At 34.8% G+C, this 13650-nt stretch overlaps 1 protein-coding gene and 1 long non-coding RNA gene across 3 annotated transcripts in view; one reads left to right on the plus strand and one right to left on the minus strand.

Annotated features, from left to right (window-relative positions):
- Window positions 1–13650, minus strand: part of LOC127868532 (uncharacterized) — a 147783-nt gene that overhangs the window by 56914 nt on the left and 77219 nt on the right. The window lies entirely within an intron of this gene.
- Window positions 1–13650, plus strand: part of LOC127868528 (sphingosine-1-phosphate lyase 1-like) — a 35840-nt gene that overhangs the window by 2593 nt on the left and 19597 nt on the right. For both annotated transcript variants that reach the window (XR_008044166.1, XM_052410373.1), the window contains exons 2-5: window positions 3641–3797; window positions 5151–5326; window positions 8215–8254; window positions 11526–11605. Coding sequence is in view for 1 of the 2 variants with exons in the window: in XM_052410373.1 (XP_052266333.1) it covers window positions 3641–3797; window positions 5151–5326; window positions 8215–8254; window positions 11526–11605 (453 nt within the window). In the remaining variant the exon portion in view is untranslated. The remainder of the gene's footprint in view (window positions 1–3640; window positions 3798–5150; window positions 5327–8214; window positions 8255–11525; window positions 11606–13650) is intronic.

The following is a 13650-nucleotide window of genomic DNA, read 5'->3' on the forward strand; positions in this document are numbered from 1 at the left end:
AAACGGACTAGAGAGCGTTTCATATAAGCTTTGGCTTGTAATGCAATCAAGCTTAAATAAAAAGGTTTAAAAAAAAAGTCAATTTGATAGTTGATTTGTATTTATATGTTACAAATGATAAATAAAATAAATATTGCTATCAGTAATGATTATTTAACCATCATGGAAAATATCAAGAAAGCACCTGCAGCACCAGCAATATTTGTCAGAAAAAACATTATCTTTTAACTGCACATTTTCACATTGTTATATGAATATTGAAAACCCTGATGTGTATAGAACATACAGCACTAATCAGTGGTTAACTTGGGCTGACACCCGCTTGCCCATGCTGGGCTTGGTAAAAATACCTGGGGGCAAGTGATTTTCAAAAGCAGGTTTTCCTGTCAGGCAATCAAATATCATAGAGACTTAACCATGGTATTTTTCTTTCCAGTTAAAGTTATTATCTCTTATGGGTCAATATCTATGTTTATCAGTTGTACATGATATGAAACTATGAAAATATGGAGCAATGTGTCCAACTATGGAGACAATGTGTGAGAATGTGTAAAATCCTCAAATATTCAGAAATCATAAAAGCAAAATCCTACCATTAAAGAGACATTAGAAAAAAATCACACAAACAAACTTTCTTAACCTCATGAAATCAGCACTGGATGAAGAATAAAATGTTGCTATGTACTGTCTGGTAATTTCATAAAACTCCATCATAGACTATGAAGTCTGGAAAGCATGTAAAAGCAGTTACGTGAAGTGATTTTTTAAAACCATTATTAGAAACTGTGATATTTAAGAAGGTTTAAAGAAAAAACAATCAAAGTTTTTTATCTGTAAATTGCTTACAATTTTTAACCAGGTTTTCCGAAGGAAAAAAACTGGTTATTAGATTGGCGAATGCGGGCGGGCTGGCTGGCTGGCTGGCGGGCGGGCGGGCGGAACAAGCTTGTCCGGGCCATAACTTTGTCGTTCATTGTGAGATTTTAAAATCATTTGGCACATTTGTTAACCATCATTAGACGGTGTGTCGCGCGAAAAAATTACGTCAATATCTCCAAGGTCAAGGTCACACTTTGAGTTCAAAGGTAAAAAATAGCCATAAATGAGCTTGTCTGGGCTATAACTATGTCATTCATTATGAGATTTTAAAATCATTTGGCACATTTGTTCACCATCATGGGACGGTGTGTCGCACAAAAGAATCACGTCAATATCTCCAATGTCAAGGTCGCCATGACTAAAAATAGATTTATTTTAAAACAAACTTACAAAGGGGGTTAATTTTGTTTGTTCATTTCAAAAGTTCAGTTTGAGTTGTCTCCCTTTATCAGATTTTTTTTCACAATGAAAACCTGGTTTTGTGACAATTTTGTCCCTTGTTAATAACTAGTAATTGGGGTTACACATGTCATGGCTGAAATACATTTATTTAAATCATTATCTATACATGTTTAACCATAGAATTTTTAGCAAGCTTTTGTCACGATGCAAGATGACGGTCAAAGTAACTTGCCTTCTGGGCAACTATATAAAATCCTTTAATAAAGCCCTGCTTATTTTGCTTATTTGTCATCAGACTACTCCAACCTTGGCTATTTAATGTGAAACGGAGGGAACTTTCAACTTATTCGCTCTCTCTGACTGAGGTGACTGTGGTCTAGGGTTAGAGCTAGGTGATGGGGCTTGCGATGGGTTAGGGATAGGCAAACTCTTACCATTATCACTTAGGTTTCTTTGTTAACCAAAACTTTCTGAGCCTGTCATGATTGAGTAAGACTGCATGCCGTCATACCATCTATCTAATTGAGTATGCTGTTTACATGTCATACTGTAACCATTTACCACTTAGAAAGGTATTTTGACGCATTTGTAGTCCTTTAGAAAGTTACATTTAATTAAAGATCTTTCTTACTTAATTCAAGTTTTAAAGCTTCATTTTCAACCTTAAGGTACTGATAAGCAGTAAACAGCATAAAACCTGAACAGACTGCGAGTTACTTGCAGGCTGTTCTGGTTTTATGCTGTTTGCACATAGCCATTTTAACTTTGCTTCTGGGTGGGAAAGGGTTAAGGCATTCTGTATTAATAGAGGATGCATCCAGTACTGCATTACATGCATGATCATTATTCTGACTGAAGAAATGAATAATACAAACAAGAGAGATAGCAAGCATTTTTGACAATAAATGCAATTTTGAAAGTACTTTTACCAATCAGTTATTTTTCTTCTATTTTGTTTCTGTTAAGCTCACCTGAGTGCGCATGCTAAACTATTGTTGTCAGTTGTTTGTCGTGGTGTTTTGTCAGTTTAAGCTGGTAAACTTTCCAGAGGTCACATTTGTCACCCAATCTTGATAAAACTTGGTTGGGATATTTACCTTGACTGCATCTAGTCTAAGTTCAAATTTGGGTCATTCGCATCCAAACAGAATTTCATGAGGTCAAATTTAAGAAAAATATCATTACCAATCTAAAGGCCACATTTATGACTCACTCTTTAGGAAACTTTGTCGGAATTTAATCTTGACAATATCTAGGCTGACCTTGAAACTGGAACATGTGCTCCCAAAAACTAGGTCTTCAGATAAATTCTTAGAAACACCTTTAATCTCAAGCAAAATTGTTACTAGGTCAGAATGTTTATATTAACACTCTTCAAGGTGAGTTTGAGTCTGGGTCAGTGCACGCAAAAACTAGGTTAACACGGCTTAAGGTCGGAATGTTTATCTTAACAATACCTAGGATGTGTTCGAATCCAGGTCACATATATGACTGTCCAGGGTCAAATCTTAGAAAAACATCATTACCAATCTAGAAGCCACATATATGACTCAATCTTGATGAAACTTGGTATTATTGTTTATTTTGACAATATCTAGGCTAAGTTTGAACCTGGTTTCGAACCTGGGTCACATGTGTCCCAAACATAGGTTACTTGGTCTCATATGTGACTGTCCAATGTCTAATCTTAAAAATGTCATATAACCACGCCAGAAGCCTCAATTTATGTGTCGATCTAGATGAAACATGGTCAGAATGTTGTGTCTTGAAAAAATATTACGTCCAAATTTGAACCTGTGTCAAGTGGGGTCAATAAAAAGGTCACAGAGTGAAATCTTCTGCAATTTAATTACATTGAAATCAGGTAAGCGCTTCAGGGACATCATGGCCCTCTTATAAAGTATACACATGATACCATAGAAACAGAAATAGAAAAAGGAAAAATAACTGATTTTTGTAAAAAAAACATTATTTTGACAGCAACTACATTCATCTTTTCCTATTAGTGATTATATTACAGGTTTTTGTTGCACTTCAAAATTTACAAGCCTTGAGATTTGAAGTTTTGCTTATGAAATGGATGTGAGATAGTTCTGTGAGACATTAACCGGATATTCTAATGTTCACTTTCCTGGTACAGCTATTATTTCACTCATCCTATTAATGTTAGTTATGATGTTTTCATAGACTTTAACAATGTCTTGTACTGCCAGAAAGTTTTGCACGTCCACATTGAAAATAAGTGTTGGATACACATTTTGAAATTGTGTTAATTCTAGTCAGTGATAATATTTGTCTGGGTTAATCATATACATTAACAACCTGGAAAATACACATGAATGGCGTTTTCTTTTTTCAGGATGTGGCCCAAAACGTTGCACCGTACCTGGAGGAAGCCAGGCTAAAGGTGAATGCCTCGTGCCAGCAGTTCGAAGGATGGCAGATTATTGCGTTCACGTTTGGAGTCACTCTTATGCTCGTCTCTGTATACCAGTGGATTTTTGACGAAGAATACCGTAAAATAATATTGATGGCATTGACGGGGCTTGCATAAAGATTTTAAAATCTGGATGTACAATCTCCCTGCTGTCTGAATACTTAATTGGTTTTCTCATGATGTTGTACAATTTTGAGCATCACATATTCTGTGCTGATAGAATTGAAATTAACTACAATTTCATTGTTTAATTATTGTTCAGGTTAATGGTCATTCTCAGTTTTAGTCCCAGAACTATGTCTGGGAAATAGCCTAAAGGTTTAGTAAACTGGTTACTAATACTGGTGCAAATTTCAATTTACTGACCTGTGAACTTCAAATAAGTACTTGACCTGAATCTTTTACAACTATGAGGACTTAAGTATTGTTTATTTAATGCAGTTTTACTTCCTTTCTCTAATGGCTTTCGGACTTTGGCAGAGCCTGATTTTAGTGTTTAAATGAGTCGTGTTCTGAGAAAATTTGGCATAATGCATGTGCGTAAAGTGTCGACTCAGATTAGTTATCAGGGACGACACTTTCTGCTTTTATGACAGTTTTGTTTAAAGGAAGTCTCTTCTTAGCAAAAATCCAATTTAGGCGGAAAGTGTCGTCCCTGATTAGCCTGTGTGGACTGCACAGGCAAATCTGGGATGACACTTTACGCCCATGCATTAAGCCCTGTTGTCTCAGAACAAGGCTCAAATGCATATCCAAAAAGTAAAAGATGTATGTAAGAAGATCAATCACAGATTCTTTAATCTTTATCTTTTATTGGTAGGTTGTTCATTATCTAATATAATTGAATTTTAATGTCAATAATTTTAAAAGTCCCAGAACTTACATTGCTGCATCCTTGGAAGTTCTTGTATGCAAGCCCTGTTATTACCTATTTGTATGTAATTTATCATAAGATATACATGTAAGTCACTTGTAAAAAATATACAGTCATGTTGTAGTGTTCATGTAAACAAGTTGTTGCATGGTTTGTAGACTGACTAATTTTCTAATAGAAAAGTCTGAGTGTGCATGATTGAAAAAAAGCTGTTTTACTTATAATATAATAATAATGTATCACAAATTTGTAACCTTTGTTTGTGTTTTAAACTAGGTTTGCCCTTATTTTTGTTTTAAGTTTAATTAAAGTTATTTTTTTTTAAACCATATTTAAGCATTTACATTTTGTTAAACAGTCCTCACTCATATTAATGTGTTTACGGTACCTACATCTAAGATTGCAAAGAAATAAAATGTCGACATTAAAATCATTTATACTTTCTTCAATGTATTAAAAATTGCACAAAATTCTCATAGTGTTGCGCCGATATTTGTTGTTGGTATTTACATGCTCTTTTAATAATCTATTAAACCTTATTCTTTGATTTTTTTTCAGCCATAAAGGCAAGAATTGTGAAGGGCTTTTTCAAGTTCGTAAAGAATCTGCCAATCGTCAAGGGTAAAATTCAGAAGGAGGTGGACAAAAATGCTAAGGGTGTCGAGGATGGTTTTCAGAAGGGCATTGGAAGCCTGCCTTATGTTAAACGCTTGCCCGCCAAAGGCATGTCAGAGGTAGGTGATTACAATATCAGGAACATTAACTGGCTATTTAGACCTTTACGACTAAGATACACACTTTTACGCTTTTGTAATCCCATAGAAAATCAAATTGAATTTCTGGCCTTTATTATTAGATTTAAGTTTAAAAGCCTTCATTTGTGACCCTAAGATATTATATTATGATCAACAAACAGCATTTATCCAGGACAGCCTGCAAGTTACTTGCAGGCTGTTCTTGTTTTAATGCTGGTTGTAAGAAGACATTTTTACTTTTCTTTTGAGCGGGAAATGGTTTAATTATGTTATTTTTCTCTGCGTGGGCACAAAGCTGGTCTAGTGATTGGTCATGAAATTATTTCTGCTGCCAGTTTCCACCTCCCTCACCATCAAGCAGGGCATTTGTAAGTTTCTGGTATAGGATGTGCACTTAGAATTAATAACCAGTTTATCCACAAAAGGGCTTTTCGCTTAAACCTTTACCACTTAGATACATGTTTTGACAGGTTTGTAGTCCCTTCTTTAATTAAATTTTATTAATTAAAAGACCTTTCTTATTAGATTCAAGGTTTAAAGGCTTCATTACCAACCCTTAGATACTGATGAGCAGCAAACAGCATAAAGCCTGAACACACTGCCAGTTAATCGCAGGATGTTCTGGTTTTATGCTGTTTACACATAGATATTTTCACTTTCCCTCTGATTGGGAAATGGTTAACTGACTGCAGTGATATCCTGTATATATTCTGAAAAACTGTTAAAAACAGTGAAAAATACAAACAGACGAACACCTAACATGTTAAGTCAAGTTTACAATTTATTAAATGAATGTTAAGTTTTCATTTTTGTTTTGTCAATGGCTTTAAGTATTACAAGCAGTGATTTTTATAAACAATAAATATCAAGTCTTTGCTGCAGGAAATTTAAAAAGTTACCAATTTGGTGCATATTTTATCTTGTACAATGAAAAATAAACAATTCTATTGTATTTGCAAACCTATTTAGTTGATGGTGAATTTGAATGAGATGACTTTAACCCTTACAAATAAAATGTTATCTTCATTACACAAGCAATATATCTGATCTGTACAACATTGATATTTGACCAACCAATCTTTATCATGAGTCCATAATTTAATCAAGTTTAACCTTTCATACATAACTGGTATTTCATAATATTTCTTTCATAATGCTGTTATTCAACTTTCATATTGTGTTGTAGAAATAGCAGGAAATAAATAATTTGTTTATTCATGATCAGGTTTCATTTCATTTTATATTCAAGCAGTCACGCAAAACTATGCTATATAATGTGTATTCAACATCTACTTAGCATGGTTCTCCACTGACTCATAAAATGTAGATAATAGGGAGAGTCACAGCCAGATTTGTTTTGAAGAAATAACTATGTATATATGCTACTTTGCACAAACCTATTTATGTAACTGTTATGTAGAAACTTGTTTATGAACCTATTTGTCATATAGTAGTTCCAGTTATTAACCTTTCATAAAATACTGTTACCAGCCAAAGTATGTATTTGCTACTGCACACAAACTTATTTATGTAACTGTTATGTAGATCTGAGTTGATGAACCTTTTTTGCATATACTAGTTCCAATTATTAATCTTTCATAAAATACTGTTACCAACCAAATGACAGCTCAACATAATGGTTGTAAACTGAATCACATTTCACCAGCACGGTTACCAACACAATTGATTTGTTTGCTCGAAAGCTCAATTAAAGAAAGATCTTTAAATGTCATTTTTAATCTCTTATTTAATAACGTAATTATTACCTTAGTGGTGTGATGTACTAATAAGGGCTCAGTAAATAAGCAATAGTGATTTAAAACATGTTACATACATGTACTATGAAATACTTTATTTTAAAGATTTTATCATTGCGATCCCATGGAAACAAGCCTTGTCAACACTCACATATGTTTTCTCATATGGGGTGCATTTATTGTTTCAAAGGCACTTAAAGCAATCAGATTATTTTACCAAACAATAGATTATGTGGTACCAGAGGTAAGAGACAATAACCCAGATAAATTTGAGTGTTTACTTTTTGCAACTAAAACAATGAATCAGCTTTATGATGGCTTAACACATGTAAAAAATGGCTTAAGATATGAAATACACCTGGCCGCTCATTCATGGTAGGTGATTGTTAAAATCAGTTGTAATAAAAGAGTGTTATTTGTCATGGGGGTGGGATCAAGACTGACCGCTATACTCAGGTGACCACTAAGTCAGGTTGGACTGTTAATTGTGTAAATGACCCATTTAATGCATTTTAACCCATTTTCAAAAAGAAACAAGATGCTATGAAACTTAAAGATAGTATTAAATCAACAAGAAGACATGAACATGACATTAAAATGCAAATTACATATAGCTGATTGAAAGCTATAATGTCGCAATAAAAAGACTGTTAACAAATTTTGCAAAAGAATTTGAACTATACAACTTCACCATATATGAATTATGCACTGATCAGTCGGCTGGGGTCGGGGCATTTTGATGAGATTTAGTGCTTTTGATGTGTCAATTCAACTGTTCTAATATTTAAGTTTCTGAAGAGATAACATATGACATTAACAGCTATTTGCAACAATTCAACCTGTTGCTTAAGCTTTTGTTGTGTCATTTATACCCAACATATATGAAACTGAAATCATGATTGTTCAGTGTTTTGAATTTTAGCCAGTGCTCTAATGTAAAAAAATTATTGTCATTGCGTGTAAAGTTTTGATAGACCTATTTTAATCTATTCACAATCAAATCTTAATTTTGGTCTTGAACAGTACTAATTCATACACGTAACAACATTGTTCACTGTTCCTTATTGTGATATTAGACCAGAAAGTTTTTACTTTTTTTTTGTCTTCCAGGCTCAAATCATGAAGGAACTGGACAAGTACCAATCTCTTGGTAGGTATTGTGTATAATTGTTTAAAGTACACACATTTGACTTTGATGTCATATTAAGAATTATTTTTGTATTGAATAATACTGGGATATTTCAGAGAATGAATATTGTTATAAGCAGGCATGCATATCAAGTGAGCCTCATGGACCACACTTTTCACTTACTAGTATATGGAATTTTTCATTTCAAGGAGGTCTTCTATAATTAAATATCCAGTCTAGGCGGAAAGTATTGTCCCTGATCAGCCTGTGAAGACTGCACAGACTAGTTTGGGATGACACTTCACACAAATGTATGAAGTCTAGTTTTCCCAGAACACTGAAACAGTAAGGCAGTTGTTTAAGAAATCCTGGGTCCAATTGTATAAATATGGGTTACTTAAGCCAATCCAAAAGATAACCTTTATTTGGATAAAGATAACTGAAGTCAAATACCTTTTCTGAATCTCATCAAAAAAGTAACCGAAACCTGCACCAGTTTTGATATGTTTTATTATTCAATAGTTAAACTAAAAAATATATCCTAAACATGAACATAACCAAAGATTATCCGCTGGATAAGAGTTGTCCAGATTTATACAATTGGCTGCTGCTGATAAGAGTTGTCCAGATTTATACAATTGGCTGCTGCTGGATAAGAGTTGTCCAGATTTATACAATTGGCTGCTGCTGATAAGAGTTGTCCAGATTTATACAATTGGCTGCTGCTGATAAGAGTTGTCCAGATTTATACAATTGGCTGCTGCTGATAAGAGTTGTCCAGATTTATACAATTGGCTGCTGCTGGATAAGAGTTGTCCAGATTTATACAATTGGCTGCTGCTGATAAGAGTTGTCCAGATTTATACAATTGGCTGCTGCTGATAAGAGTTGTCCAGATTTATACAATTGGCTGCTGCTGATAAGAGTTGTCCAGATTTATACAATTGGCTGCTGCTGGACATGACTGGATAAGACTGCAAAGCCTTTCTGAAAGCTGGTACACATACCTCATCAAATCAATCACAAACCTCTGACAATTAATAACATACCTCATCAATCAATCACATACCTCATCAATCAATCAAATACCTCATCAATCAATCACATACCTCATCAATCACATACCTCTGACAATCAATCACATACATCATCAATCGATCACATACCTCATCAATCAATTGCATACCTCATCAATTAATCACATACCTCATCAATCAATCACATACCTCTGACAATCAATCACATACCTCATCAATCAATCCCATACCTCATCAATCAATCACACACCTATGATAATCAAATCACATACCTCTGGCAAGCAATCACATACATCATCAATCAATCACTCACCTATTGCAATCACTCACATGCCTCTGACAATCAATCACATAGGATCATGAAACTTGATAGGTACATTGATCATGACTCGCAGATGACCCCTATTGATTTTCAGGTCACTAGGTCAAAGGTCAAGGTCACAGTGACCCGAAATAGTAAAATGGTTTAAAATGATAACTCAAGAAAGCTTATGGCTAGGATCATGAAACTTTATAGGTACATTGATCATGACTCGCAGATGACACCTATCGATTTTCTGGTCACTAGGTCAAAGGTCAAGGTCACAGTGACAAAAAGCATATTCACACAATGGCTGTCACTACAACTGAGAGCCCATATGGGGGGCATGCATGTTTTACAAACAGCCCTTGTTAAGGTGGTTATTATGCTCCCCCCATTTTTTTTGGGGGGGGAGCATAAAGTCGCCGCTTCGATTGTCCGTGCGTGTGTCCGTCTGTCTGTGCACAATTTTTGTCCGGGCTATTTCTCAGCAATTAATTACCGGAATTTAATTACACTTTATGGGAAGCTTCACTACCAAGAGGAGATGTGCATATTATCAGCCGGTTCTGATCATGATTTTTCACTGAGTTTTGAAATTTTCCATTAACTGTACATATAGTGCAATTCTTGTCCCCCCAACTACTGACTGGAATTCGATGAAGCTTTATGGGAAGCTTAACTACCATGAGGAGATGCGCATGTTATTTGTGGGTTCTGGTTAGATGCTTTATTTAGAGAGTTATGGCTCTTTGAATTTTTTGAAGTTGCTAAACCATCCATCCAAAGTTATGCCCCTCAAGATGTTTCCTTTTATCTGAATATATAGTGCAATATTGTGACAAAAAAAAACTTTGGGGAGCATCACCTGTCTCCGACGGTTCCTTGTTAACACATAGATTGACAAAGCGCATCATCGGGGACCATCCATCAGTTTCACTGATATTTTTGTTTGTTTAGTATATCATTTGTGTTTTCATCCTTTTGTATATGTGTTAAGTATGTGGCCAAAGCAATGTATTTGCTGATTTTGCGAATAAACTGAAAACTGAGACTATTCAATGATTGAGGTTCCTGTTGTTCTGTGTACGGTGCTAGTTTTCCTCACTCCTGGTTGGTGTGGATGGACATTGTTAAATAAAAAAAGTTTTTTTAAATAACAGTCTCCACAAATAATATTTAATGGAGCTTTTCCACAGATTTTGGCATGTATTGAAGTTTTTCATTTAATGATTTATATTAATAAAAGTTAACATTGGATCTGAAAAGCTCCAGTGAAAAAAAAATACAATTGAAAAAAGAAAAAAATGTAACCTTCAACTGGGCTCAAACCACTTACCCCTGGAGTCCTGGAGTTAAAGTCTACCGCTTATACCTCGCGGCCATCCGTGCTTGTACAATGAGCGAGGTATATAATACTTATATATAAGCAATCCTCGTAGTTTCACAAAATATAACGACAACAACAGAACTCTCCAAATTATTCAATTTTTCTCGTGTTGCAACGCTTTATAATTTTCAGGTTTTTTTAAATCGTCAAATGATGCATATAATGGATATTTTAGAGCATGGTAAATGTTCAGTTTTACTGTTGCCTCAAAAATATCAAAACTAAAAGGAAAATTTGCGAATCTGAAACAATGTTTTTTTATTTTGTCAATTTACCAAAACGTGAAAAGGCCCTTTTAAGACAAGACACAAGAGTTTATTAAGATTTTATGTAAAAGCCGAAACAAATGTAAACTCTTAACTTATAGTTTACTAGTCATCCATAATCCAGGTCTGAAAAACACTCAGTCAATTATATGAAGCAACATAAAAACTAATATCTGTCCAAATTATATTTCATATGAAAACAATTGTGTCTCAAAACATCAGGGTCAATATGTTTTTCTATGTAAGGTAAGGTGGTTCAAACTGACAGAACTTAACTCTGTTTTCTTGGTGCCTTTAGTGACAGTGGAGTGGTCCAAGGGAACAGTGTCTGGTGCAGTTTACAACGGAGGAGAGGAACTTACAGACATCATCACCAATGTAACATTATTCAGAGATAAAATGTAGAATTCAATGAGTAAAAACTTAATGTTTCTGCTATCTACATTGTACACATGTTCAGTGCTTTGCTATACACTAGTGAAAGATAAAGACTGAGTTCGGTGCTGTTCCCTGAATCGTTTTGGCACCAACATACTGTTTCTCAGGGCTGTTTGTCAATTAAAATTAATGTTGATTTTTTCTTCTATTGAATATATTTTTAAAAATGATGAATAAGCTTTTCCTACTCTATATCTACAAAACTTATTTGAAAAGTTAAACTGATAAAACCTCTGCATTTTGCAAATTAGCTGGATAAGTATAGGAATTGGTCCAACTATTCTGCATGATCCTTTTTAGCACTCTGTAGCCTGTTTGCTTCTATATCTTTTCCCTGTACATACATTTATGACTTCTGACGTTTTGTAGCGGCCAGGTTGTTGCTTTTATATCGATGTAAATTCTATGAAAATTTTTGTGGGTGGTGCTTAGTTTTTGTGTGTGTTTCACACGAAAGGCTCTGATATTTTACACTTGACATCTTTTATTATTTTTATTAGCATTACATATTTGTTGATTTTAATCAAAACCAGTATGGAACAAGTTTATGTATTAAGGGTGGCTAACAACTTGTTAAAGCTAAATGTATCACTGTATAACTTGTGAATGACAATATCATTCAGCAGTTAAAGACTAGTTGTGTTGACCTGGTTTGGGGATTAAGTTAACACAAAGGATAAAAACTAATTAGAAGGTTGACATTACTGAAAAAGGTTTACGTTCATGAAGTTTTATGTCATATTTTGCTGCGATGCTATGCATGAGACATTTTTAGCTCCACTGGCCAAAGGCCAGCGGGGCTTATGTCATGGTCCTGTGTCCGTCGTGTGTGCCTCCGTGCGTGCGTGCGTTAACTTAACTATAGTAGTGGGGGACATATTGTTTTTGCCCTGTCTGTTGGTCTGTTGGTTGGTTGGTCTGTTGGTTGGTTGGTTGGTTTGCGCCAACTTTAACATTTGCAATAACTTTTGCAATATTGAAGATAGCAACTTGATATTTGGCATGCATATGTATCTCATGGAGCTGCACATTTTGAGTGGTGAAAAGTCAAGGTCAAGGTCATCCTTCAAGGTCAAAGGTCAAATATATGGGTCAAAATCGCTCATTAAATGTACACTTTTGCAGTATTTCAGTATTCAAGATAACAACTTGCTATTTGGCATGCATGTGTATCTCATGGAGCTGCACATTTTGAGTGGTGAAAGGTCAAGGTGATCCTTCAAGGTCAGAAGTCAAATATACGTGGCCAAAATCGCTCATTTTATGAGTAATTTTGCAATATTGAAGATAGCAACTTGATATTTGGCATGCATGTTTATCTCATGAAGCTGCACATTTTGAGTGGTGAAAGGTCAAGGTCATCCTTCAAGGTCAGAGGTCAAATATATGTGGCCCAAATCGCTAATTTTATGAATACTTTTGCAATATTTAAGATAGCAACTTGATATTTGGCATGCACGTGTAGCTCATGGAGCTGCACATTTTTAGTGGTGAAAGGTCAAGGTCATCCTTCGAGGTCAAATATATGGGTCAAAATTGCTCATGTAATGTCACTTCTGCAATATTGAAGCTAGCAATTTTGTATTTGAAATGCATGTGTATCTCATGGAGCTGCACATTTTGAGTGGTAAAGGGTCAAGGTCAAGGTCATCCTACAAGGTCAAACGTCATATAGGGGGACATTGTGTTTAACAAACGCATCTTGTTCTTTAAACATCTTCTTCTCCTAAACTACTGGTCCATTTCTGATGAAATTTCTCAGGAATGTTCATGTGGTGAACCTCTTTCCAATTTGTTCAAATTATGCCCCTGGGGTCAAATTTGACCCTGCCCCGGGGGGTCAAAAAATTGAAAATTTGCTTTTATAAGGCCTATTTTGTGCAAACTTTAAAAATCTTCTTGTCCATAACCATTGGGCCTAGGGCTACCAAATTAGTATGTAGTGACATCTTATAGTCCTCTAACAAGTTTTTTCAAATTATGCC

The sequence above is a fragment of the Dreissena polymorpha genome, chromosome 2 (assembly GCF_020536995.1).
Source record: "Dreissena polymorpha isolate Duluth1 chromosome 2, UMN_Dpol_1.0, whole genome shotgun sequence".
In the NCBI taxonomy this organism is placed as follows: domain Eukaryota; kingdom Metazoa; phylum Mollusca; class Bivalvia; order Myida; family Dreissenidae; genus Dreissena; species Dreissena polymorpha.